The sequence below is a fragment of the Indicator indicator genome, chromosome 10 (genome assembly GCF_027791375.1).
Source record: "Indicator indicator isolate 239-I01 chromosome 10, UM_Iind_1.1, whole genome shotgun sequence".
NCBI lineage: Eukaryota > Metazoa > Chordata > Aves > Piciformes > Indicatoridae > Indicator > Indicator indicator.
This window is the reverse complement of record NC_072019.1, coordinates 12,873,593-12,901,083: the sequence shown is the minus strand read 5'-3', so window position 1 is coordinate 12,901,083 and position 27,491 is coordinate 12,873,593. Positions and strand designations below refer to the sequence as shown.

The following is a 27,491-nucleotide window of genomic DNA, read 5'->3' as shown; positions in this document are numbered from 1 at the left end:
TCAGAGCTCAAATTCAATTAATATATAATAGAAAGCAAATCAGTTGGGAGAACACCACAGAAAGCGATATGCACCAGCACTGCCTAGGCTGTCTTTATTCACATCCTACACCCTGAGTCAGCTCACATACAGTCACTGTATGAGCTAGGCAAATCTGTTTTCACTCACTATCACTCACTATCACAGAGAAAAGGACTAAGACAAGGCTGTCATGTACATTAATGAGGCATTACAAGTTTGGATTAATGTTGCTTAGACACAGGATTTTCATTTAGGGCTCAAAAGACTTGCATCTGCTACTATTGTTCTGCCTAGCAGGATGGGGCAGGTCATTCTACTTTTGTGTGTTTCCTTATCTGCAAAATCTGGTAATAATGATATCCATGCTTTTGAGGTCTCCCAGCACAACAAGTGTTTGTAAGAAGTTCAGTGCTCAGAAGTTCAGCAAGACTAAGGCAGAGGAGCAAACCTGCAGACCAGACAAAGACCAAAGGCATTTCGGAGGGTAATAAACGTGTGCCTGCTCCTGCATCTGGATCTCATAAGAGTTTGGGACACTGGTAGAAATACAGTAAGTAGTGAAAACCTTGGTTGTTTTTCCTAAAAAAACAGAGAAGTCAACAGTGCAGAGAAGAGACAGTGCAGATGCTTACCCCACACCCACAATAGCTACAGACAGCTCATTTTGATGAATTGTTTGTGATGCCCAGAACACTTACAGTTTTGAAAAGCAAAATTTGAACTTTTGGGTTACAGAAAGTAACTACTGGAGCAGCAGCTTTCTAGATTGATTTGGATTCTGTCAACGTTGTAACAACTATTCGGTACTTTGCACGATGGGAGGAACTGCGCTCCTTTTTAGACGAGTCGTGCTGGAGAAATTGTGTAAGCCTACAGAAACACATCCAGGATCGCCACCATTTAGCTCCTATCGACCTTTTTTTATAATGTAAACCACTCTTAAGAACCTTTGTATTAGACAGCCAACTAACTCTAGCAAAGAGCCAGCACGGCCGTTTAAGTCGAAGAGCTAGGTTACCCTTCACACTCCCCAGGTGCGCGATATTTCACATTTTCTGAATAGGGAGCTGACTGTACCGAACTACGTGCGGTTGTCGTTTCCCACGGAAGACGCGAACGCACAGCGCTAGCAGAGGACCGGTGGAGCCTGCCCGAGGCTGGGGCCGCTCGACCTCGCTCCCTCTCGCCGAACGGTACTCGTTGCGCAGTCGAGGGAAGCCGGGTTAGAAGCCAGTCTCTCGGCTAGGGCACGAACTTCCTCGCCGGTTCCGTGCCGCCGAGCCAAGCCGCCCCGAGGCCACTGCTGCCTGGAGCCACACCTGCACCGGCCCGGAAGGCTCAGCGGGACGGTTCTCGGCAAGGTGCACAGCGGCTAGCGACAGGCTCTTCCAAGAAGTTGGGGACAGAAGAGGCCGAGGACGTTCCTCGCTCTCTCTCTTTCCTTATGGCTGGGATGCACTGCCGGACGCACTCCGGAGGGCTGACCACGGCCCTACCCTCGGGAGGAGCCACGAGAAGCCCAGAGCCATTTATCCGGAGCCTCCATGGGCCGCCGAGAGCCCGACACAGACTCCACTCATCCCGTCTTTCCAAAGCCATGTCCGAGGATCACTGGATACAAGGGGAAGAGGAGCAGCGAGGGAAACATGTCCAGGGAAAGGGAGGACGGGGCGCGCGGAGACCGCTTCTGCCCCCTCGCTCCGAGGAAATCCCAGCGAGAGACGTGCCCCGGCGGCTCCCTCCGCCCGTCTCCAGAGGTAGGCACTTGTCTTGGCACACCCAGGAGCAGACGGCTCCAGCTTCCCAATGCTTCAATGCAGATGAAGCGGGACAAGAGAGGAGTCCGCCGGCACTCGGGACATCCGCGTCTGCTAGCAGCAGGATGCTGCTGGACCCGATCCGGGCTTAGCCCGCCCGCCCCCTACCCCCGGCGCTGCCCCGCGGCACCGCCCGCACCCACCTCGAAAAAGCCGACTCTGCCGCCCATCCTGCGGGCCGCCGCCACCTCCCGCCGCCGCGGCACCTTCCCCGGGGCCCCGGGCTGCGGCCAATCAGGCGGGGCCCAGCCCCCGCGGGGGTGCTCCCGGAGGCAGCGTCGGGCCAGCGGAGGCGGCGCCCGGACCCGCGCCCGGACCCCCGCCTGCGGCCGCTGCCCCTGCTCAGCGGTGCGCTTTGGGCGGCTCTAAAGCCGGCAGCGGCACCCACCCCAGGCAGTCTGCAGCAGTGCGGGGACCGCTGGTAGCTCACACAAGCCAAGTCCTGCAGCTCCCGGTGCTCAGAAGCTGGGGGAGAAGAGTAATATTCACCGACCGGCCGCCTGGAGTGCTTCACTGGCATTTTATTCCAAAGAGTAATTTTTTTCCTTTGAACGTTATAGAATTACTGCAGGAAATCGGTCGTGTTTCACATTTTTCACAGATCTGAAATAGTTTAATAAGATAATCAGCAAAAATATAACTGACGATAAGCTGGAAAACATCCTCCTTTCTCTCCCTGATAGTTTGCTTTACGTTTCAGGAGTGACTGTACTGACAAGAGAACTCTGCTGAGGTCTCCTCCTGTGACCTGTTCCTGCAGCTGCTGAGTATTAAATGCAGAGCATAAAGCAGTACAGAACCTGATACTATTTTTCCTACAAACAGCCTATATTACATGATATTATTTTTCTATTGGCAAGGTAATTAAGTATCAGCAAATTCTACAATGCTAAAAAGGAACATTGTTTTTTCACTGCCATAAATTTCCATTAGACCGAAAGATTTATGCTGTGCACTGTTAGAAGGCCTTCTGCAATCCCCAAATTTAACTTGCTTCCATGGATTTATAACCATCAAAGCTACTTAAATATCAAGGATTAATGTGACCAAAAGAAAAGACCTCTCCTGGAAAGGCAGAAGGCTGATCAGAAAGACCCATCAGGACAGAATTTTGCCACTAGTGTGAATATGGGCAAACCTGTGAAGGTGTCTGAAAATACATGCTCCTTCTCAAGCCTTTTACTAATCAGGACGGTTAACCTTTGGGATTTTTATGTTAAAGAAAACATAATTTCCAATATTTTCCAAATAAGCTGGTATTTCTTTCAGTATATTTCATTTCCAGATGCTCTGTATTCCAGATGCTCCTCCAATGAGGAAAAGGTTTCACAAATTCATAGAATGGTTTGGGTTGGAAAGGACTTTGAAGATCATCTAGTTCCAACCCTGCTGCTATGGGCAGGGATACCTTCCAATAGACCAGGTTGCTCAAAGCCTCATCCTACCTGGCTTTGAACACCGCCAGGGAGGAGGCATCCACAACTTCCACGTCTGGGCAACCTGTTGCAGTGTTTCACCACCCTCATTGTAAATAATTTCTTCCTAATATCCAGTCTTTCAAACACATGAAAGTCATCCAATACAGAAAAGTAATTAGAACACAAATATAAAGAACATTTAGACTAACCTTCTGTACTAGAAAGTGATCAGGTGGTGCTTCAGACTGACAGAAGTTATGCAGATTGTTTTTCTGTACTAGCACAACATGCAGCCCTGAGAAGGAAAATCTGTTAGAAAAACAATTCAAAATTTCCACGCTAACAGCAAAATTACAATTACTCGCTTATAGTTCCCTGTAACTGTAGTTGGGGGGGGGGAGGGGGCAGAGGGGAAGAAAGAAAAGCAAAAATATTGCACCCCTCTCCCATAGAGAAGGATGTGAATATTCATAGTGCGGCTTCCCAGAAGCCTCCTGGTTTTAAAAACAATTCCCAAACCATAATCCTTCAAGTCTCACCTGGTGTGTCTTCACTGAAATTAGCTGGTGTAAAACTGGAGTTATATCCTGACATTAAGTTTTTAAGTTCAATCAAAATGTAATCATAACCAAACTAAATAAGCATTTGTTTTCCCTTCCTGGGCTGTTTATCTGTCTATCAACTACTATCTTTTACTTAACAACATCACCGCTAAAGTGAGATGACTAGATGAAATGGCATCAAGCTGTGCCAGAAGAGGTTTTGACAGGATATTTGGAAAAATTTCTTCACTGAAGGCTGTCAAGCCTTGAAACAGGTTGACCAGGTAAATCACCATTCCTGGAGTTATTTAAAAGATGTGTAGATGTGGCACTGAGGGACATGGTTCAGTGACTTGTCAGTGCTGGGTTAATGATTTGACTTACGATCTTCAAGGTCTTCTTCAACCAAAACGGTTCAGTGATTTTAAAATTCAGATGGGTTGCATTGATTCTCCTAAGCCGGCAGAGTATCTAAATCAGTAATGTTTGTAGGGTGACTACATTGGGCCCACCATGACGAGTCACAGCTGGGCGTGGGTGGGTGCCCCGCTGCCGCTGGGGTCTGAGGCTGGCGTTGCTACCGAACTGCGGGCGGCTCCCGTCAAGGCGCCCTGGACCGGACGACGACCGGACAACAAACGCACGCAACTCAGCGCCGCCCCAGCCCACCCGCCGAGCTTCTCGCTCCGCTCAGCCAGGGGGCGCTGCCTGGTAAGGGCAAGCGCCTCGTGAGGGCAGCCGCCTCGTGAGGGGCCGCGCGCAGGCGCGGGGCGGTGCTGGTGCGGCACGCGCCTTCCCGCGCTGGGCCCGCCCCGCCGCCCATTGTCCTCGTGCCATGTGACTGGGGACGGTTCCAAAGCATCTTTCCCCTCCTCCCTCCGCGCTGCCGTTATTTGTGCTGAGTCACGGCGCGGCGCTTTGCGGTGTTGCAGAGTCTTGCGGCCGCTGCTGCATTGCTAGGTTTACCCATGGGGACAGACGGCGCCCGTGCTCTCTTGGAGCGGGCCACTACTCTCACCCTGCAGACTGGCAACCTCCTCAACTGGGGCTGCCTGCGCAAGAAGTGCCCGGCTACCCCCAACGAGGAGGTGAGCGGGGCTGACCTCCTCTCAAGGCGCCGCAGTGGGGGCTCACCCAGAGGCAGGGGCGGGCTGTGGCGGCGCCTGCGCGGCGGGGGGAGTCGAGGCGGGGGGAGTCGAGGCGGGGGCGTGCCGCAGCCGAGAGCCCGGTGCGGTGGATAGGGGAACCTCAGGTAGCTCTCTTTGCTGGTGGTGGGTGCGGGGACTCGGGACGATCAAAGCACGACCAGAGTAGGCTATTTTTTCCTGGCGCTGGCCGTCGTGGCCTGATGCCCGTCATCGAGGAGCAAAGGGTGTAACGGCCCTAAGGGCCACCGCAGAGGTTCCTGGGCAGCGAGGCAGCGTCCGCGATCAGGGAAAAGCAGGGCAGGGGCCTTGGGTGTTTGTTTGCTTTACCTCTCCTCTACGAGCTCTACCTTGTGGGACATTCGGGCCGGGCCGGTGTGCGAAGCGGCACGGCGGGGCTGGAGTAGCTGCGGCGGGCGGCGTTGAAGAACCAGCGGGCGGGCTGTGCTGGGCGTCGTGGGAACGTCCAGAGCCAGCCACGCTAGCTGCAGCGCAGGACTGCCTCCGCCATGCCCCTGGAAGCACTTGTCTGTGTTTGAGTGTCTTTGGGAAGAAGCCAGACCGTAGTTTTGCTCTCGAGGTTTGAAGAAATAAAATGCTTACAAGTTAACGTAGTGCCTGCAATAGCAAAGGAGATCTTGATAATTCTGTAGCAAGAGAAAGAGGTGAATAGATGTGATCTTGCATTGCAAAGGAAAAGTATAATCTGAAGTTAGTTTAATTTGTTGGTGGTGACAGGTCTCAGGAAAACCTGTCGTTACTCTAGCTCTCCAAGAGTATAGTTGTCATTCTTGTTTAAAACTGTTTAAGAACTCTTTAATTGCTACTTTGTTACCTCTAGCAGTGTATATGAATACTTGGAATAATGCAGAGTAAACGTTTGGAGATCCTGTGGCCATGAACTTTAGAACCACTGTATTTGCTGTCTTGCCATGACTCGGTCTGAAAATGGTGGTTTTAATAAACAGCATAACTATGGTTTTGGCTGTTTATCGTTAGGCAGTGACATTGTTGATAACCTAGAAGTTGGCTGATTGTGTATTACCTTGCATAAATAGGAAGGGGGACTGGGAGGATGATGTAAACGAGAAGGAAGAATTCATACTTTTAGTTGTCATGGGATTTTTTTTTTAATTATTTTTATTTGCCCTGGATGCATATTACAACATTCTGTGATCTGTGTGAAAGATCTCAATTCTGTAGCAAAGAGCTGTATCTAGTGGCACCCTTGTGCAAATTGTTAATAGAGTGGCCAGTGTGCATAACAAAGTATTTAAATTATTTGCTTACACGGAAACCTGCTTTTAAGTCTGCTTGCTTTCTGGAGTTGCTGGAATTCCAAAAGCAAATAATTATCAGAAATAAACTGGATTTTAGTTCTTTTGTTTGATGTAGTTACTGTGTGTATAGATCTCAGTGGCCGTATGTAAGCTAAAATTTTGTAAACTATGAACTAATGTTAAGGGTTTGGGGATGTAATTGTATTTGGAAAAACTGGTCCAAGAAGTCAAATACTGCACTTTTCACATGTGTTGAGGACAGGAGAGTGGTGTACTTTGGAGGCAGAAGCTTGTACATACAAACTGCAGTGAAAAAATAAAGTGTGACAGTTACAAAGTAGCAATATATAGAATATACATATTTAGCACTGTCTCACTTCCCTCAGAAAGGAAAAGATAACAAGTCAATTAGGTTAAAAAGTTCCAGCACTGTGCAGAAGTATTCACTGAGGGGGAATCAATTCTTGCATCTTGACTGAGGTTTGTATTTTTTTTTTCAGGTTAACGTGAATGACTGGGAAAGAATGTGTGGAATATGTGCTCACAAAGTATTATTTCTGTGTTAAATCTTGAAGTCTGTGATACCCAGTTTTACGAGGGAGAGTGTGGCTTCTAGTTTGTGCATGTTATTATGAGCTCTCTGAATTAGTTTGATGTTTGATGATGGAAATTGCCATTTAAGGATACCAAAAGGGTAAGGATAGGTATCAACATAGTTATATATTGCTAAAACTGAAGTGCAGCAGCTCATGAAAGTGCTCTTACCTGTGGCGTATAGCAGCCTTGAATGTACATTTACTTAGCCTGCAGCTTAAGAACTCCCAAGATGTATCATAGGGAAGCTAGAACATTGGCACAGCAGAAGCACTAGTGCAATATGCAGTTAAGTAGCTGATTTAGACTTAATATTTATGCCTTACTGTGTTCAAGAAAATCCTTTAGGAGAGTCCTAGTCAAGTTTATTTTGCATCTGTGAATGCAAGCAGGGGGTAGAATCTGAAGGTTCCTACTTAAGTGATGAAGGACTTAAAGCACAGACTTGGTTTAGGACAGTCAAATAGGCAGTAAAAGAAAAGGGGCAGATGCATCTCAGAAAGATAAGTTAGTATTATGAGTATTTAATGATTCTTTGTAAAGTCTCATTTCTACCAGTGCCACAGCATGTATGCTATTATCTGATTACACTGTAACTTAATCAACTGTATGCAAAAAAACATGAAACAAAAAATAAAACCATCCCACACTCTAGTTCTTGCTTGCTTAGCATTGTTCTTCTCTTTAAAGATGATCTGAGAAATGAATGAAGTACAGTACATGTATTTCTGCTAAAACTCGTGAAAATGGAGAGGAAATTATGTAAACAAACTAGTTTGAACAAGTTTCAGATGGAAGCTATGAAGGAACAATCATCTGTGGTTGAAGGAATGGTGTCATAAGTTTATGTGCTCAGTCTATCCTACACGTTTATGAATCATTGTGTTTCTGTGCATACCTGCATTTCATTTTGAAAAACATGTTTTGTAGGTGCGGGACTGCATTCAGAAAACACTGACTGAATGGAGCTCAAAAATAGGACCAACTCTAAATCAGGTAGGAGAGGTGTTATGCATGTTATCCATTTTACATGGGAAACCAGAGAAATGCTGTAATATTCAATAAATCTGGAGAGATTAAGAAATACCCAAGTAAAGAACCCTGTGGATAGCAAGACAAATCTTAGCAAAATAAAAGTCCTGGTCTGTAAGATTTCAGGTTAATGGTTGGGGTAACCACACACACACAAATCTGTGTACCATAAAAGTTTGTTAACATAGAATCATGCAACTGTTGAGATTGGAAGATACCTTTGAAAATCATTAAGTCTGACCGCTTGCCTAGACCTCACAATCCCACCACTAATGCTAAGCTACTACCACACAGAGTCATAGAAGTGAATCATTAATGTGATAGCAGGGTGCTGGCCTAAGTGTTAATATGTCACATGTTTGTAAAAACTCAGTGAAGAGTTACCTAAACTGGAAATGACAAACTAGATAGCTGTTTGGAAGGGAACTCTGAAATGTAGCCTTGGTGGTCGTGGAAATATTTCTGAAGATACAGAAGTAGTAGTTTCTCCCTTCAGAACTGAAGACTTCATACCATTCTTAAAACCACAGTTAGGGCTGTCTGACATCAAGATCTTGCTGTATGTGCCTGTTCCCCTTTCATTGTTGCTTCTGGAAATCAGCAAAGCAGTAATAGATTCCCACTAAACAGAGACTCTCTTGAACATCTGTTGTTAGGGCAGCAAAAATTACCAGGGAGGTGGGGTGTTGTGTGTGTATGTAATGCAAGAGCTCATGTAGGCAAAGATTTAACACCTTGTGCCATCTGATGTGAGACATTAGCCTAATCATAAGGTGAAATCTCGGAAACTTTCCTAATTTTAGTTTCAAAATTGCTGTTTTAAGTCTGTATTTTACAGCATTTTCACTGTAGGCTTTTCATAGGCTTCACTGAAATTACAAAACTCTTTTGTACAAAGATATTCCCAACCAACACTCAAACTTCCTTAATTCCGTTAAGATTTGGATGGGTGTTCTTCAGATGGTCATGAGGCTTCTTTTTAAAGCAAGGCAATTTGAATTGGCACAGTGATCTGTTCACATCAGAAATTCAGAATTCATTAATTTGTTAACAGCAACTTAGTAAATTGTCTTTTCTGTATTAGGAGCATATAGGGCCTTTCATATAGCTTCATTTTCTTGACCTCTCAGAGATAAAGAAGCATTGAGTTACTTTGTCATTGCATTTTTATACTATTGTTTTTTGTAACTGATGTAAGGTGTGGGTTTTTTTTTTTTAAATACTTTAAAAATATTGTTCGGGAACTTACTGCTTCCTCTTGAGTTGTTCTTAAAATCACAGAGTGTTAGAGGTTGGAAGGGACCTCCAGAGATCATCAAATCCAACCCCCCTGCCAAAGCAGGATCATCTAGGGTAGTCTGCACAGGAATGCATCCACATGGGTTTTGAAAGTCTCCAGAGGAGACTCCACAAGGCCCCGAGAAACCTCTTCCAGTTCTGTCACCCCCACTGTAAAGAAGTTTCTCCTCATGTTGAGGTGAAACCTTCTATGTTCAAGGTTGTATCATTGTTCTTTGTTTCATCACTATGCACCACCAAAAAGAGATTGGCCCCATTCACTTGACACCCACCCCTCAGATATTTATAGACATTGATCAGTTCCCCTCTCAGTCTTCTCAAAACTGAGAGACATTGGGCTGTTTAGTCTCTCCTCATAGGAGAGATGCTCAAGTCCCCTAATCATCCTCGTGGCTCTCTGTGGGACTCTTTCCAGCAGATCCCTGTCTCTCTTGAATTGGGGAGCCCAAAACTCAACACAATACTCCAGGTGTGGTCTCACCAGGGCAGAGCAGACAGGGAGAAGAACCTCCCTAGACCCGCTGGACACACTTTTCTTAACGCACCCCAGGATACCATTGGTCCTCTTGGGCACAAGGGCTGTTTGCTGTCCCATGGAGAACTTGCTGTCCGCTAGGACTCCGAGGTCTTTCTCTGTGGAGCAGGGCAACCCCTAACCTGTACTGGTACCTGCTGTTATTCTTCCCCAGATGCAGGACCCTGTACTTGTCCTTATTGAACTTGTTTGACTTCACCCAGCTCTCCAGCCTGTCCAGATTGCACAGCCTGACAGGGTGTCATCCTTCTGCCCCAGTTTTGTACCATCAGCGAACTTGTTGAGGGTACACCCAATCCCCTCATCCAGGTTGTAGATAAAGATGTTTAAAACGGGCTTAGTACTGATTCTGGAAGAACACCACGGGCCACAGGCCTCCAAGTTGACTCTGCCACCAATCACAACCCTCTGAACTCTATTGTCAAGCCAGTTTTCAGTCCACCTCACAGAGCAATTTTCTATGCCATACTTCCTGAGCTTTTCTATAAGGGTGTTATGGGAGTTTCATATGAGGATGTCCTAAGTTTCATGTGCTTACTACAGGAAATATTGGAGGTTCTGGAATGTTCTGTAGCTCAAGCTATAGAAAAAATAAATCCTGAAGAACGGGATGAATTGAAAGTATCAGGTAAGAATGTATTAAGACATTTTGTAGCATAAACCGCTTTCATACGTGGTCACTAACAGGTGTTCATATATGTATGCTTTTTCCACCATGTTTTATAATTGCAAAGTCAAATGTCATCAGTGCACACTGTCGTCCTTTGGGTAATCAAGATAAAGAATCAAATTCACGCTGCTGGTTTTAAAGCAGTTCAGCATTTTTCAAGTTTAACTTGCATCCCCTTAAGACATTTTAAATGTTTTGTGAATCTGACTTTTCTGAAGCAAAATATTACAGATAATATTGCAATTAAGAAATAACATTGGAACCACACTTATTTCCATATTTTTTCCAGTTTGAATTTCATGAACTTGAGGGAGGCGATCCAAATTAACACTAGTACATTTTGAGTCTGAGTAAATTGTACTGTTATGTTTGGGGGGTTTATACAGGGTGTTATGGTTATTGCTTAGTGTCTTGATGTGTAAGCCCTAGCTTTATAGGTTATTGTGTCATCGTACTGACTGATCTCTTTTTCTGAGACTATACAACAACTCTGAAGTTTAAGAGAACAGTGACCTTACTCAGCAGTCACCTTTCAGAATGTTAGGGTTTTCCAACTTCTTTAAATAACTGGTGATTATTCTAAGAGACTTTTATGCAGGATCTCCTCAGTAGTGTGTACAGCAAAAGTAAATCGCTATATATTTAATAATAGCTGGCTTGTTTAGTTATTGATTCCAGTTTCTTTGAAAATAGCAAAACTTTTCCTCGTTGGATCAAACTCTTCATCAATCAGAGATGCAGCTGACCTGGGTAAGTGTGAAACTCGAACTTCTGGTAGAGTTGTTTTTTTTTACTTTGGTATTTAGAAAATTAAGGTGTATTTAGTGACTTTCAAAAGTATTGCCTGTTTAAAGAGACTTAAGTAATCGGGTCTTGACCCATAAATTCAGTCAATAAACTTATGTAAACATGGATTGCTGTAGCGTTAGGTCCACAAACTCAAATCTGACTCCTTGCTCCAAGCAAGAGCAAGGTTTTCTTCTTTCACACAACTTCTTATAAAGTAAATAATGTGATATTTTAGTAACAGTGATAAAACAGTCCTTACTGGTTATTTGCCAGTTGTTTTTAACATTATGAACTTCAGTTACTAGCTGCAGTATTTCAGAGATTATTTAGGAAGTAAAACAATGCTGCAAGCAGATGATGAAATAGTTAACTTTTATTGAAAATATCTATCAGTACAGGCATTGTATCATAAAGTATTGCTAGACTAATATAGCAGTAATTGAGCAGCACTGAACTTCATGACTTCAGAAGACTGCTGGACATAAAACCGAAGAACAAAGAGGCAGATAGATTTATTTTCTACTGATACCAAAGTTAGTAATCTCTTTATTGTAAGTTGCAGTACCACTTCTTAAAAGTATAATAGAATCCTCCTCCAGAAGAAAATAATTTCATAAGCTGTTTAGTTTTATTCTGTTTGCTGTGCAGAACAACAGTTTTATCACTGAAAAAGGAGAAAAAATAAAGCTTCATGCTTTGTTTGATAGAGTTGTTTTTATTGTTTGGATGGTTTGGGCTTTTTAGTTTGGTTTTTATTTGGTGGTGGTAGTGGTTGGGGGTGAGGGGTTTGGCTTTTTTATGGTGTTTTTTGTTGATTTGTTTGTTGTTGGTTTTTTTTTTTTCACTGAAGACCTATAACTGAAACATGACCTTCAGGTGTATGTTTGATTCTTTGTGAAAACCATTGTGATACTATCCCTGACTGCTGATAGAGTTTTGAAATAGTGGGAAGCTAGCTGAGTGAAGCTAGCTTGTTTTTGTTTAGGAGTGGTTTTTTGTTTGTTTTCAAGTTTTGTGATTTGTTTTTTTTCTCAATTTTGAGTCATGCTGCTTATGTTTGCATCTGACAAAAGTTTTTGCAGTGTCTCTTCTTTTTCCTCAGCATGTTCTGCCCTTGGTGTTGCACAGTTAGACTCGGTCATTATTGCCCCACCTCCTGTTGAAGATGGAACTAGCTTCTCCTTGGAGTACCTGCAACCTTATTGGCAAGAACTTGAAAATTTAGTTCAAAACAAAAAGATTGTTGCCATAGGCACCTCTGACCTAGATAAAACACTGTTAGAGGAGCTCTATATGTGGGCACAGGTGAGAACAAACTTCCTACTTTTACAGCATTTCTAATGTAACTTGTTTTGTTAGCTATCATAGTCTTAAACTTCTGCTATAAATGGGGGTCTGTGCAAAATGTTAATTAGCCCTATAACTTGCATCATTTCATGGATGGTTACAACGTTGTTCAAGGTGGAGGAAGCACAAAGTTTGACTGTTACTTGTTCAGTCTTCTTCAGTAGGGAAAGGCTGGAAGCCATGGGTCTGTTCAGTAACAGGGTCTTTGAAGTACTGAAGGCTTCAGTATAAACAATGTTCTTAAACCCTCAGATTTATCCAATGACTCTGCAAACATAGCTGTTTTCACTTTAAGCTGAATGGAGAGATTTCCCCTTGGAAAAATGCTGTTTGAATGCTCAGCTTTTCTTTTGTGGTATGTGAACATGCTGTATAAGGGGTCCTGCTTAGCCCTGATTGGTGCTTTTTGCTATTGCCTATACTGAGTGGAGGGTAATGGAGGGGATTAATGATCACCTGTCTGGTGATCAGAAATGCAGTTTGTGATGAGCAGAGAAAGTCAGCGGAAGAGCATTCCTTTTACCATCATCTGGTTTAGAGGCTTACCTGAAGGCATTGGAGACTTCTAATTATATATCCTCCACAAAAATGTATTTGGATTTTTTTTTTTTTTTATTTGAAGTCTTACTCAAACTAATGTCCCTATAACATTTTTGTTTTTTTCTAAAGAAGGGAAAAATACCCTGCTACTGTTTAGGAAGCACAGCAAACAGGAATCCAAAATTGGTTAGTACTCATCTTGCTGTTGCAGCACCTAAAGTTAGATCCTGTTCTTGGTTTTGGCAGTGTGCTGTGGGAAGTTGCAAATGTAAGAGTGTCATGGTTTAGGCAGTTGAGTCTGCTGATGAGTGTTCAATACCAGGCTGATGTCATGCCAGCTTTAAAATGAAAGTGCTGGCTGGAGCAAAGTGTTATGGGGCTTGTAGTTCAGATTGTAACGTGAGAGGCTTCCTGTTCTTGTTGCTGCTTCTATTTGAGGTGTTGGTCTTTTTTGCTAGGCTGGCTGCAGGCTTGAAGGATGGGGGAGTCATTTTATGGCTGGTTTCTGCTTTTGCCTTTCTGCAAAATAGCTAAGGTAGTTGTACATTGTGTTATTTCCATTAAGCTCCTTATCTCAAGCAAAGGGCTTTTTGTGTTACTTTCCCTCCCAGAGTTGCCTGTTCCAACATGCAGAATTCATGAGCCTTGCTCAGCCTTCAAAACAATGGTTGAAGGCAAACTGTTCAAAGTAAAATTTCTGTTGTTAGAGGGCGTGAGGAAAACAACTATAAGTACATGAACTTTTCTTTTTTTTTCTTACAGAAATATTTTGTTACTTTCAGGTGAAACCAAGTAGTAATCAGGTGAATCTAGCTTCCTGTTGTGTGATGCCACCTGATCTCACAGCATTTGCAAAAGAGTTTGACATACAGCTCTTGACTCACAATGATCCAAAAGGTAAGGCTTTGCCAGATAACAGAAGACTTCTAAATGGATTTATTAGGAAAATAATAATAAATCAGGAATAGTCTTTCTCTGAACTTCAGAGTTGGTAACATTTGAATCCTGAACAAAGGATTCTGGAAGTTTCTTCTCTACAAAATATTTCTATAAAGTCCTTGGGTTTGCTTCAATAAAAAGGAGTAGAAGGTAATCTTCCAGCTTCAGTTTCTTGAAATAATTTTAATCAGAGAAAATAAAGTAAATAGAAAAACTACTGAGAAATTTGTACTACTACTTACATTCAAAATCCCCTTATTTCAACAAAATCTAGAACAAAATTGCAGTTGTATTGCTAAACGACACTGAATGACAAATGAAAGTCTACTTGTCAGTGAAGTACTTTGCACAGAAATGTTGTTTGTTTTTTTTTTAATTTTTTTTTGAGCAGTCTGGTAATGGTAGACATGTAATATTATTACACTTGAAGCAGGATTCTTTGAAAGTAGTGACTTCAACAGTCTTGCAGAAAGAGTTGGTGTAAATTCTTGTTTTGTGCAGTAATTAATTTACTAAATAATTGAAGGACCTTGAGGCTTTCCTTTAGAACTCTGACTTACCAGCTTCTTAGAATATTCTGGGATATGATATTAGTTTCTCTCAAGCATCATCTAACCTTCACTATAATGACCTTGCTGGAGTTGTAAGCAAGAAGTCTTGAACAACATTCAATTCATTCCTTTGTTACATACTTCCTTATGAATTCATGATATACTTTTCCTTCCTTTTCTTTCTTCCCATTGCCCACATCCCCAATGAAAATGTATATGAATCACTATTTCTGAAGTACATGCCTTATAGTACCACTGTTTAATTAATTTCATCAGTGCATGAGCATATATCAGCACAGCTCTGGCAGCATACAAGATGAATTGCCATTCAGTTAAATGATTTCCATGTCCTTTGAAGTCCAAAGTGCAACTTGCAATTTAATTAATGCTCTCCATCAAGAGTCATGAAATGAAGGAGAAGAGAATTTGGACAGAAGACAAGAATCATCCAATGATTCCCTTATGCATTGTTTGCTAAGCTTTTCTGTAATGGGCAGCTGGAGACTATGGAGACTATCAGAGATGGTTCCCTTGACTAACATTCCAGAGAAAACAAGGAGGATTTGTACTAGCCTTTCTTTTCTTCCTTGTGGCATTTAAGCCCATTTTTCTTAATGTTTTTTGAGCTTGAGACTTTTATGAGCCCAGTTGAGGGTGTTGCTATAGATGTTTAGCTTCTGGTGACTGCAGAAGTAACTGAGAATGCTCAGTACTCTCCTGATTTTGTCCTTATGCTTTACTTGCCTCTGGTTTGTCTAGCTAACTTCTGAAATTTAACTGTCTTTTTTTCCTGCTAATGGGTCTGCTGATCAATTCTATTTGATATTGTAGAAATCTCAGTGAATTAGTTTTGGTGGAAAATACTTAATATTAGTCAAGTGTTGTGAAGATGTACATAGTTTTCAACTGCCTTTAACTTATGTGCATCCTGTAACTCTTGATCTGGGAAGTATTTGGCACTGCTTAAGATTTTTGACTTTTAGGAGTGGGCTTCTCTTACTGAATGTTGCTTTGTGCAGCTGTTTACATGACATTATTTAAAACATGAATATCCCTTTTTAACTTCAGAGTTACTTTGTGAAGCAAGTTTCCAAGAAGTTCTTCAGGAAAGCATCCAGAATACGAAAGCACACGAGTGGATTCCTTTATGGCTTCTCCGATATTCAGTCATTGTTAAAAGCAGAGGAATTATCAAGTCCAAAGGCTATATCATACAAGCTAAAAGAAATGTCTCTTAAAACTTGCTTTTTCTTTTTCTTAATGGCCTACTGTTTTAATTTCTTGGGGATGAGGGGAAAAATGCTTTTTTTCATAGAAATAATTTTACAGCATTTGTAAGAAAGACCAAAAGTTGTAATTACTGAGTGATATGTCATCAGGAGTGTCTGCAGTGTTCTAACACGATTTTTCTTTCTTAACCTATTCATTTATAATATTGAGTATTTTGCATTTGTTTTTATTTGAAATTATAGAGAAACAGTTTAAAATATTTTTCTTTGTATGACCAGTTCACTGTAAAATTATCATTATATTTCAGCTGCCGTTAGGTAGTATAGAGAAACTTATATTTTTAAAAAAAAATCTAATTTCTCTTAAATAATACTTTCCTGGTTGGTACAGAGTTCAAGCATTCAGTTGACTAGTTTTTATATAAAATTGTGAGATAGTAAAAATCCCCCCAAATTAAACTGATATTTCATGACTTGGTGCATGTGTATATATAGGCAAGTCTGCTGTGTGTGTGGATGGGAAAATTGGTTTATTTTTAATATAGTGTAAAAGATATCTATGATTTAGAGAAAATACATCTTCCAAATTACTTTCTGACTCTTACTTGAATTCCTTCTGGCTCCTTTGTGCCTCAGTATGCTTTGTTTACTGTTTAAGTGTGATGAGACCTTTACTGTCTGAAATACAAAAGATACTATTTTCTGAAGGTTTAAAACAAGGGGTGACAAAATCTGACAAAAGGAAATTGAAATGTACCTGTCTTCTCAACTGCGGCTGGCTGTGTTGGTGTTTTGATTTGTTTTTTTCTTTTTTATATTCATGAACTAGACTGTCAGAATCATCCAAATCAGAACAGATAGTAAATGTTGAAGCTGTTCACTACAGGATTGTCTAAAATCTATGCCTTCTTTTGAGGTTGCCTAGGAAACTTGGTTGCTTGAGTGCTGTTTAGAAATGATGCAAGAAGAGTTAGCTTGTAGTTAGGTGTATTTCTCTTTGGCAGTAACTTAGCACACTGGCTTTTGAATTCCAGGAAGATTGCTACAGTTAAGGCAAGGCTTCTGGTTTAACACAATGTTTCTTTCAAAAATTACTGTTCACTTCCTTGGCCTTTACATCAGAATAGACAGTCAGTACAAGTTGAGCTTTTGCTATCTAAAATGCTCATTTTTACTTTGATTTCAGGAAGGAGCAGGACTTCATAGTATTAGTAGTCATTAACTTAATTTGTACATATTTTGAGATCTGGACTGTAATGGAATGAATTTTCACCAACTTATTTCAAATTCGGTCACATAGGCAGCTAGTGGAATGTGAATGTTTGTGGATAGTGTTAGCTTCCTCTAATCCATCCCACTAGGATACTTTTCCAAGATACCTTTTCAAGTCCTCAAATATCTGTAGGTGGCAAATACTGGGAAATTCTTCTGGACTACTTCTGTTCTTCAATAAATGAAATAGATGGAGATCTGGAACTAATAAGGCATCAATAAAAGTTGTGGGGTTTTTTAAATTATTTTTTCTCCTAATCAAAACATTTTTCTAATGTTGTGTCAGTGTGTATCAGTTTCATAATTACATGAGTTTTGTTTCAAACTGCCCTACTGGCTTTGAGTTGTGTGCTGCTGATAATTAACCATTATCTGTTTCGCCATTGACATTCTCTATTGCGTGGGACTGCATGTGTGCTCGGTTTCATAAACTGAATTTCTACAAAACAAGAATTGTGCTGAAAACGTAGAGGCTGCTATAATCGGATAATCATTTCCTTTCTGTAAACTGCTCTGTTTGCTTGCTGTACAAAAGTTTATTTTTCTATTGACTCTACTAGAGTCAGCGGTAGTGGAACATTTTATCAGGTTCATTTGTTTTGCATCAAAGTGGGTGAGATGGGATTTCCTTTCATAAGAAACTTTGAATTAAAATTTTAATTTCCTGTAGGCATTTAATCTCTGCTTTCATGAATTATCTCAGTAAGAGTATTTTACACTGTCAGAAAATGGTTTTAAGTGTCCCAACACTCGGGGCCTTCATCTTGGGGCACCCCTCACCCTCTTCCACTAGGGACGAATGCACGCCCCTCCCAGCACGGTATGGCGCCTGCCCTTGCCGCTGCGCTTTTCGACATGCTGCGCTGCGCTGCTCGTTTTTCCCTCAGTGGCTGGAAGGCAGCTCTCCGTAACCCGGGGTTCACGGGCAAGGGTCCCACCCCTGCGAGGCGCGCTCCTGGGCGCCGCCGGAAAGGCGGGCGGAAGGGGCGGGCACGGCACGGCTGGCAAGATGGTGGCCACCAGGCGCGCGGCGGCCCGGAGCCGGGCGGGGGCAACGCGGGCCAGGAGAGGTAGCGGTAGCCCCTCGGGGACCGAACCAGCCGAGTCTTCGGAGGTGAGGGGAGCCAGGAGCTGGGGAGCGCGGGCAGCCGGGCGGCACCCGCCGCTCGGAGCGGCGCCGCGGCAGGCACTTTCACCTGCACATGCGGCCACACCACGGGGCCTGGGGTCAGCAGCGGGCGACGGCGGAGCCTGGCGGCTTCGCGGGGCTCGATGGTCGCGACTGTGGACAGCAGCGTGGGTTGCGGGTAACAGTGTGCCCACCTGCCGCGCCTCACCGCCCGTGCCGCGGCTGCGCCCTGCCGCAGCCGGCCCTGCAGAGCCTCCCAGGCTTCTCTCGGAGCTGGTACAGCAGCCCTGCCACCGCCTCCTTTTCTCGGAGCTTGCGAGACTAAAGCTTACGGGTTGGAGTGTTTTGGTTTGGTGATATGATTTGGGGATTTTTGTTGTGTTTTGGTTGGTTGTTTTGGCATGGGTTTTGATGTGGGTTTTTTGTTGTTACTTTTTTACACTGCAGTTGTTCTAGCATTTCTCTGCAGATTTTCCACTACACGGGCAAATGCACATGTGAATAGTGAACGTTTAGGTGGTGTGGTTTATGCCGATCTAACATTGTTCTGTGTTTCGGGAAGATCCTGCTGTTGCCGAGTATTTTTTTTTTCTTTCCAAAATTATGAATTGTCTTTCAGGTAACTTAAAAGCACCTTTAAAGAAACAGATTATACCTGGTGCTGTGAGGGCAGTCTCTCCCTTAAACTGCTAACACTGGTTATGGAAACCATTGAGGGGCACGTTCTGCCACTTCAGCGTTTTATAGCCAAGCAAATATTCATCAGTTTCTGAATGTCCCTTCTGGAGCTGCTTCGCATGACACTTGCTGTAAATTTTCGAATTAGAAAATTATATGTATAGACAGGGAGAGAGAGTGTATTTGTTTATCTTTCTGAATAGATGTGTATGTTTCCTTTCCTGCTGTGACCAAGAGACAGTAGACAGATAAGCAAGGGATGGTTTGTTAACACTTTTTCCACATAGATATGTGATATGTTGTCAGCTTGAGTAGATGTGTTTGAAAAAAATTAATAATGATTTATATAGCATTCTTCATATGGGGTTTACTTCATCTGTCAATAGCACTCTTTTTTTTAACTCCTTTTCTAGATGGCGTCTGCTGAAATGAGTACTCCTGTGTCTGTAAGGATGACTAGAAGAACAACTAAATCAATTTGTAAGCCAGAGGTAGTTCAGGAATCTCAGTTTGAAGAATTGGAGCATGCAGAAGCAAGGTCGAATGTCAGTGATAGTTTAGAGGTACAAATCGCTAGAAATGACAACACAGCTGTTCATTCAGCACAGTCGGTTACTGAATCACAAGCTGATGGGGATGTGTCAGAAACAGAATTAAACTGCTCTGATATGTCTGGCCTTCAGACGCCTTTGTATGTTAGAGTAACAAGAAGACGACAAATTGTAGTTCCTTATCAACCAGATTATCCTGGCAAAAAAAAACGTGACAAGACAGTTTTTCTAAATAAGTTAAGCAGGATTCTGGATGAAGATGGTGTCTCTGAAGCTGAGTCTTGTTCCTCTGCTGTTTCTGGTGTCCACATGCCTAATGTTCCCAGAAGCACGCCCAGAAGGCGGCAAAGCAAAAAGAAAATGCAGCCATGTACAGTCCATGAAGACCAGAGTGAAGATGTTTCTGATGCAGAGTCATACTTAAGTACTCATAGGGAACCACCTGTCATTACCAAACGAATTACTAGGAGCATGCACATAAAATCACAAGCAGAAAATACTAAGCAGACTGAAAAAGGAAGCAGAATTGTTTCAGAAGATGAAGATGTAACTAAGGACACCGTTAAATCTGAGCTAGAAATAATTCCTGATTCTAGACCTGCTGCAGAACTTGTGCCTGACACAGAAGGTGCCTCTGTCACTGAAAATAATAAAGAATCCAATTCACTTAAAAGCAAATATTTTTCAAGATCTGCTGACACAAGCCAGAGTGAAGAAGTGAACAAAGAGGTTTTGAATGATGTGACACCTAACAGTCTTAGAAAAATGAGACAAAGTAACATTGAATCACCTGGGAAAAAATCAATTAAAAAAAGAGATACTGTTGGAGTAGATGATTTGGGGGAAGCATGCGGCCAAATACAAGAAGAACACTGTGGAATACTTATAAAGGAGGGGAAATTTGAGCATATGGATCTTCCTTTGGATGATTGCCTGAGTTCCAAAGGCTTTTTAGAATCCCCAGAGCAAGTAACGCTACAGAAAAGTAAAAAAATTCCAGAATGCAAAAAAGCAGATGTTGAGGCTGATGCACAGCAGTCTTTCACTCATGCTGATAAATTAAGAAAGGGTAAGCGAAGTAGTGCAGTCATCAGTCCCCAAAAGGATACAGTTGTTGCACAAAGCGCTGATCACGTTGATAGATGCAGTACACTGAAGACCAGTATGGTCAGTGGTGAAGAACAAACAGGAGAGTATGTTGAATCTTTGTCTCAAAGCAGTAAGAGATCAAGTCATGGAAACAATTCTCTTGTGTTTCTGAGCAAAGATAAGAGTGATGAACGTGAAAATTGTGATGTGGCAGACAGAGATATGGAAGAGAATCTGTGTTATAAAGAGGCAATTAAGAGGACTCCTTCCCTCAAAAACTCTCTAAAAAACAGTTCACTGCATGCTGAAGGGCTTTTTGTAATTGATACTGAGCCTGGCATGAGTTCCAGCCGTAAGTATTATCTAGACCAGGTAGACCAAGATAGTGATGCTGAAAGTAAGCAAGAAGTACATGAAAAAGATGAAGAGTCCTCAGATCTGGAAGAGACTGGAGAGGAATTGATAGATGAAGATGAGAAAGATGAAGATGATGATTTGTTGGAAGATAAGATTGATGTGTAAGTATCTTTCTGGGACTAAGTAAAGAGTCTGCATTTCATTCAAGTGTATGCATAGCATATGTACATTAAGTGCTAAATGATGTGGAATAAAGGAGGGAGTGGTTTCATCACGTGAGTCATTGACATGAAAAGTGGGGTTGCACAGACTGTAAAACAAATACAGTCTATAAATGGAAGGTTTGGGCTTTTTCAGTTTTGTTTATGGTAGAACATAACTAAAATATTTAGGCATCTAGAGGGCTTGTATATGTTCAACTATAACGTGAAACTGAGTTAAACTGGTCGTGTTGACTTCATTGCTTATGCAGGTCACAGTTTTCTTAATTACTGGTTTTGTGGGTTTGGTTTTGGTTTGGTTTTGTTTTTAATAGAAATATCAAAAGTCTAGTGAATTTCTTACACATTCCCTAATTGGATCCTCCTTTTTAATCTTAAACAGTTTCATATACTTCTGTGTTTTCAGTTCTTGTGCTGTGGGATGGTGAGACTTCAAGTTAAATCAACCCAGCATAGAATCATAGAATAACTCTTGAGTCTCCTAGTTAGTTGAGTTCTCCCTTTGTACACTTAATGTGTAATACTCTATTTAGGTTGGATAAGTAAGTCATAATCTTCTAAAAACCTCCAGACAGGTCAGAAGAGTTACAAAAAAACATAGCCAATTATTTAATGTGAAGGCATTACAAAAATTATTTACAGTTTAATGAAGAGTTGTAAAGGGCTTGTGTTAAAAGGCAAATAAGCTACCACAAATGTATGTTGTATCTCTTTAGATGTTACCACATTTCTCCATAATATTTAACAGCTTTTAAGCAGTCTTCTTATCAAAAACTTCCTTTTGAGTCATTAGGATGCAGTCCTTTGGTTGAAAGAAGTAGGGGGGGGGGGGCGGTGAAGTAACATATGCTAGCTTTGAAATTTTTAATAATGATATTTCTAGTACTGTTACACAGACAAGGACTTAAACGATCAGTTCTAACTTCTTCATGGTTTTCACTAAGAGCTGACAATATTTTTACCACCTATATATTTGTGCTTTTGAAGTTTTTTTTCCTTTACCAAGCTTCTCAATGTTTAGAAGAAGGGTGCTGCTCATGAGTTCTTTTGGCAAAGTTAAGCAAATTCAGAATTCATTTCATGTAAGAGTGGTATCTAAGATAAGAATACAGCATTAGATGAAATATTTGTTGAAATCATTCCCCAGGCATTGTTCTTTTAATAAACCTTCCTATAATGGTATAATTTTTTTCCTGTTTATTTTTCTTGGAGGACTGTAGAAGGTTTAGCTGCATGCTTGTTACAACAGTCTAATCATTAAGTATTTCTCTTCTAGTTTACATCTTTCCAGCAAGATAGACCCTGGTTTGAATATCAAGAAGCTTGGAGGTTTATATATTAGTTTTGATGCAAAAAAACAGAAGCTTAAATCAAGTGTAATTAAACAACCGAAGCAGAAAAAGAAGGACCAGGTAATGTGTTTACAATTATGCAATTACCTACATTAACACAAAGATGTCAGTTTAATAAGGATGATATTCTTGTTTCTAAATAAGTATCCTGTTTTATGGTTTGCTGAGAATTTCCATTCTTTTTGGCCAAGGTGCGAGTTTACATTTGGTTTTAATGGTAAGAATTTGAGGATTTAATGGTAAGAATTTAAATACATATGACACTTCGAAACTGAGAAGCAGTGCAAATATCAGCATTAGCTTGTAAAACAAGCCAAAGTTGATTGTGCTTCTAGTTTTGCCTGATGACATAAAAGCTGAAAGTCTCCTAACAAGATACTTAGTTCGTAACAAGAAAGAATTCCAGCAAAATAGAGGTTTTTTGCTCTACCTAATGTGTAATTAACAGTTCTATTTCAAAAGCACCCTTTGAGATAAAGGAAATGTGTTCTTTTCATTGAGACTGTTTTCTTAGGTTCATCCATGGTAGCCCTCTTTAATGCATTTGTTATCTCACTTCAGGGCTAGCCAGCTGCTTTCTGTTGTTGTCCAAGGTTCTGTTTTGAAGATCCCTACTGCTTTTGTTGTGGACCATAGAAGCTTAAGTACGATATTGTAATGCTTGCTTAGTTTCTGTGTGATTGATCGAGTAGGTTCTGTAAATAAGGTTAAACAGTGAGATGACTATGCAATGTTAAGAAAAATTCTTACAGCTCTTGCAGAAGAGTATAATAACTCCAGATTTTGAAAAAAAGGAATGCGTCCCACCCTTCAGGGAATCCCTTCACCAGCTAAAGAAACAGCGAAGGGTAAGTAAAGAGCTGATAATGCCTCAAATTACAAAACAAACCTTGGTAGAAAGTCCCATGCTGGAACTGTGCCTATACAGGCCTCACTGGAGATGGATGGATGGACTGCAGTTAGTGCCTTCCTGAGCCATCCTGTGAAAAGCTATCCTTTAGTCACGAGGACAGCGAACTGGAAGATAATGTGCTCAGATAGTACAAATTGTCATTAATACAGTGCTGACGACCTTCTTATTATAAGTATCATAAAATACACTTTTTAAAGGTACAGTTATCTTCTAAATGCCTTAGCCATCTTTTTGATGAGAGTGTTCCTGGCTCTACCCCGTCCTAGTTGCCAAGTGCAAATTTATTACTCTCGGTATTGCATCCTAGGCAGAGCGAGAGAAAACAACGGGTGATGGTTGGTTTGGTATGAAAGCCCCAGAAATCACAAGTGAACTGAAAAATGATCTTAAAGTTCTGAAGATGAGAGCTTCGTTGGACCCTAAGCATTTTTACAAGAAGAATGACAGAGATGGTCTACCCAAGTACTTCCAGGTAAGGAAGATGGGATTGTACTGCTAAAGTTTTGAACGGCTGTTCTCATCCGCTGTCAGTTTTGTAGGCTGCCTCCAACTTGGTGGAATTTCCTAGCTTAATTATAAAAGTATTTTGATTACTTGACTGCAGTTTAAAACTGCATGCTCTTGAATGTGTATATATGCTGGACTTTCACAGTTTCAGCTGATCTCCTAGTAGTGAACAAATATCTGACTGAATTCATATTTTGAACCTTCACTGTACTAGATTTTCACTGCTTTTTAAAGTATTAGCATTTTTTTTAACAAATGCATAGAAAGTAATAAATTTAGTTTCTTGATATCTAATACAGATTGGAGACAGCTAGCTTTGTGTTCATCCAGAATTGCTGCTGCTGTAGCTCTCAGCTTTTAAGTGGCTTGCATAAATAAAATAATTGCTGCAGAAACTATAAAAATAGGTTTCTATCTGCTCACACCTATTGGAATAGTTAGCATGCTTGAGGAAATTGTTTTCATTTCTCAAAATATTACTGCTTTACTCAAAAGGATGGGGTCTTGTGTAAGTTTCTGGGCATAGAAAAAGCTTAGACAGGAGTGTTCCACATGACAAGATTTGTACAAGTCTGTTTTCACTACATAACTATGTACTTTGATGTATCTCCACTCCTAACCTGAATCATCATAACTGGCTAACACGCTAGCTGGAAAAAACATGATTCATTCCAGAATAAAGCCCTTGTAGTAGAGCTGGATTAACTGCTGTGTGGCCATCTAGAGACAGGAAAGAATTACTATGGCCATAAGGGTTTTGTTTCCCTCCTTGGAAAAACGTTTAAAAGTAAAGAACCAGATTTTTTTTTTTTTTTTAATGAATACAAGCACTGATGCAACGGTCTAGTGTTGGAAACTGTACAGTCCTAGAGCTCACACTCCCCGGTGTGCATACAAACCATTGCTTAATTCTTTTGTTATTTGGCACTTTCTTAAGACACCTTTCTGATCGTCTCTGTAGATGTCTTTACACTTTTCACTGAGGATTAAAAAGAAAAGGAAAGAGAAAAAAACACCACTAAAAAAATACCATATCTAAATAACTAACATCTTGCTGTGCAATAAGAATATTTTCATTTCTGTTTTCTAGATTGGAACTGTGGTTGATTCTCCCATAGACTTCTACCACAGTCGAATCCCTAAGAAACAAAGGAAGAGAACAATTGTTGAAGAGCTGCTTGCGGATTCTGAGTTTAGAAGGTATTTAAAAACAATTCTGTAATTCTAATGTCCTATGTATGAGAGGGCTATTTTTAACATTATTTTTTGTTGGGTTTATTCAGCTCTCTCTCTTTTTTTTTTTTTTTTTTTATTTCATATCCTTTTAGTGTGTTTCAGCACTTTAGCAGTACTGTCATTGAGAAGATCTAAAGAACAGAGGGTAACTAGACTGAGACAGTATAGTTGTGGGTTTTTTTATCTTCATGAGAAGGGTTTTATCCAACATAGGTCACTGCTACTGTAGCCACTCTTAATGTCACAGAATCACAGAATGTTAGGGATTGGAAAGGACCTTGATCATCTAGTGCAACCCCCCTGCCAAAGCAGGATCACCTAGGCCACACAGGAATGCATCCAGGTGGGTTTTGAAAGTCTCCAGAGAATGAGACTCCACAATCTCTCTGACTACCCTGTTCCAGTGAAGTTTCTCTTCACGTTGAGGTGGAAATTTCTGTGTTCCAGCTTGTAGCTGTTGTTCCTTGTCTTATCACAGGGCACCACCCTAAAGAGGCCATCACCTTCATTCTGAAACCTGCCTCTCAGATATTTATAGACATTAACAAGCTTCCCCCCTCAGCCTTCTCTTTTCCAAACTAAATAGGCCCAGCTCTCTGTCTTTCCTCTTAGGAAAGAGGTTTAAGTCCCTGAATCATCCTTGTACCTCTCCATTGGACTCTCTCCAGCAGTTCCCTGTCTCTTGAACTGGGGAGCCCAAAACTGGACACAGTATTCTGGGTATTCTCATCAGGGCAGAGTAGAGGGGGAGGAGAATTTCCCTAGACCTGCTGGACACACTTTTCTTGATGCAACCCCAACACATCAGTGTTGAAGGGATAATCTGCCAGCCCTATTCTGGTTCACTTCTGAAATAAGTGCAGAGGCTTAAACCAAAATCCAGGGGCTCTGAATGAGTGATAGATGCTTATGTATGAACATGCATGTTTTGTTATTTAAAGACTGTAATTCAGTGAAAGCTGATACGATTTTATTTTATAAGCATGTCAGCCTGCCACTAGAAGTCTTACTCAAAGATTATGATTGAACTCATTAATGTTTGTTTAACCTACAGTTTTTGGACCACATCCTTTAGTTGATCCATTTTTATATTGTGTATTACATGATTTTAATCTGCACTTCTTTTTTTCACATTATGACATGGTTTTTTGGAAGCAGTACATGTCTTAGGATTATGAATTTAATGTTATCAGGCTTGTAAATTAATTATTAATGTTGGGAAGGCAAGCTAGTACAGCTATTTCTTAACTAGTTTTCTGGCTTGACCTGATTTAGAAGGTATGTATTAAAAGCTATTTTAAAATTATTTGAAATCTGATCACTTAATTTATATTGTGGCTAATTAACATCTTCAACCAGATACTTTAGCATTAGTGCAGATATTTGTCAGGTTTCAGTATTGCAATTAAAAGCCTCAGTACTGCTCAGTATGCAGTGATCCACTGTGGATCCCTGGTGCATAAGAATCTTTAGTCCAGGTACATAAGAATCTGTATTGGAGAAGATAGCAATTCATATGCAGTAAGTATATCCTGTTCATCGTTTAGTGTTAATACCATGTCAGTTTTTAATCTAATTAGAGTAAGATTCAGTATCTTGAGATTGCTGTATAAGATGCATGATCTTGAGAAGGCAGTATAAAGTGGCTGTAATTTGTCCATAGTTATTGTCAAAATTTGAGCGGTAGTAGTACTTTAGCAAACTGTCCAAAATGTGGTTGTATATGCAATGAATCACCCCTGGTTATGTCAAAAGTAATGATTCTTCAATCAAATGTATTTCCCAAACAAATTTACCTTCGTTTACTGTTAATCCAAGTGTTGGTTTCCCTTTACCAACATGTAAGTATATAAAACTTAGGAAATCTGACTGGGAAAACATGAGAGAATTCAGTTGGACAAATTTTATATGTAGAGTAGTTTCCATGTTTTCATCTGAATTTTGGTTTACCATGCTTAAAAGTAAATTATCTATTTTGTTCAGATATAATAAAAAGAAGTATCAGGAGATCATGAGTGAAAAAGCAGCTTTTGCAGCAGGGAAGAGAAATCGGAAGATGAAGAAATTTCGCAATTAAGACTTGAAGAAAAATAACAAGCTGGAACAACTTATTTGTTATAAATCCTTTTACAGAATTCTTTGATTGTGGTGTTTTTTTTCTTTAAGAAATTGAGGTTTAGGGAATTTATTGCACTGAGAATTTGGTGGGGAGCTTACTCAAATTATCAGATATCTAAAATTGGATTTTAAAATTATTTTCTTCTTAAATTCATGGTCATGGAAAAAGATAATGATATGAAAGCATATTGTTAAATCTAAGCACAAAATCCACCTTTGTGGATTATGGTCCTTTCAGGATTCAGTCTTTACACCAATGAATTAGTAAATTCAGTTTCAAGTTATCTGTTTAATTTACCATGGCACCCATTATTTGTCAG

The 27,491-nt window shown here is 41.0% G+C and overlaps 2 protein-coding genes across 3 annotated transcripts; both read left to right on the top strand.

Moving 5' to 3' along the window:
- The first annotated feature begins 4,720 nt into the window (after positions 1–4,720).
- On the top strand, positions 4,721–15,953 carry GCLM (glutamate-cysteine ligase modifier subunit). 2 transcript variants are annotated; one of them, XM_054383981.1, is made up of 7 exons: positions 4,721–4,886; positions 7,748–7,813; positions 10,227–10,311; positions 11,047–11,103; positions 12,245–12,447; positions 13,812–13,926; positions 15,588–15,953. In XM_054383981.1, exons 1-7 carry the CDS (start codon positions 4,767–4,769, stop codon positions 15,755–15,757), a joined length of 816 nt encoding a protein of 271 aa, XP_054239956.1. In that variant the 5' UTR covers positions 4,721–4,766; the 3' UTR covers positions 15,758–15,953. The 2 variants fall into 2 exon arrangements, with proteins under 2 accessions (XP_054239956.1, XP_054239957.1); XM_054383982.1 differs by lacking the exon at positions 7,748–7,813.
- Positions 15,954–18,029: 2,076 nt separating this feature from the next.
- DNTTIP2 (deoxynucleotidyltransferase terminal interacting protein 2) lies at positions 18,030–27,149 on the top strand. Its single transcript, XM_054383980.1, has 7 exons — positions 18,030–18,134; positions 19,241–20,985; positions 22,322–22,457; positions 23,150–23,245; positions 23,618–23,782; positions 24,908–25,017; positions 27,037–27,149. Exons 1-7 carry the CDS (start codon positions 18,030–18,032, stop codon positions 27,128–27,130), a joined length of 2,451 nt encoding a protein of 816 aa, XP_054239955.1. The 3' UTR covers positions 27,131–27,149.
- Positions 27,150–27,491: the final 342 nt, after the last annotated feature.

What these genes read in the sequence shown, in the direction of transcription:
- GCLM (XM_054383981.1), top strand. Translation starts at nt 4,767, where the DNA reads ATGGGGACAGACGGCGCCCGTGCTCTCTTGGAGCGGGCCACTACTCTC. An exon ending in GGATGAATTGAAAGTATCAG is followed by an intron (nt 10,312 to 11,046) that starts GTAAGAATGTAT and finishes CTTTGAAAATAG; the next exon opens with CAAAACTTTTCCTCGTTGGA. An exon ending in AGCTCTATATGTGGGCACAG is followed by an intron (nt 12,448 to 13,811) that starts GTGAGAACAAAC and finishes TGTTACTTTCAG; the next exon opens with GTGAAACCAAGTAGTAATCA.
- DNTTIP2 (XM_054383980.1), top strand. Translation starts at nt 18,030, where the DNA reads ATGGTGGCCACCAGGCGCGCGGCGGCCCGGAGCCGGGCGGGGGCAACG. An exon ending in AACCAGCCGAGTCTTCGGAG is followed by an intron (nt 18,135 to 19,240) that starts GTGAGGGGAGCC and finishes CTCCTTTTCTAG; the next exon opens with ATGGCGTCTGCTGAAATGAG. An exon ending in TTGGAAGATAAGATTGATGT is followed by an intron (nt 20,986 to 22,321) that starts GTAAGTATCTTT and finishes TTTCTCTTCTAG; the next exon opens with TTTACATCTTTCCAGCAAGA.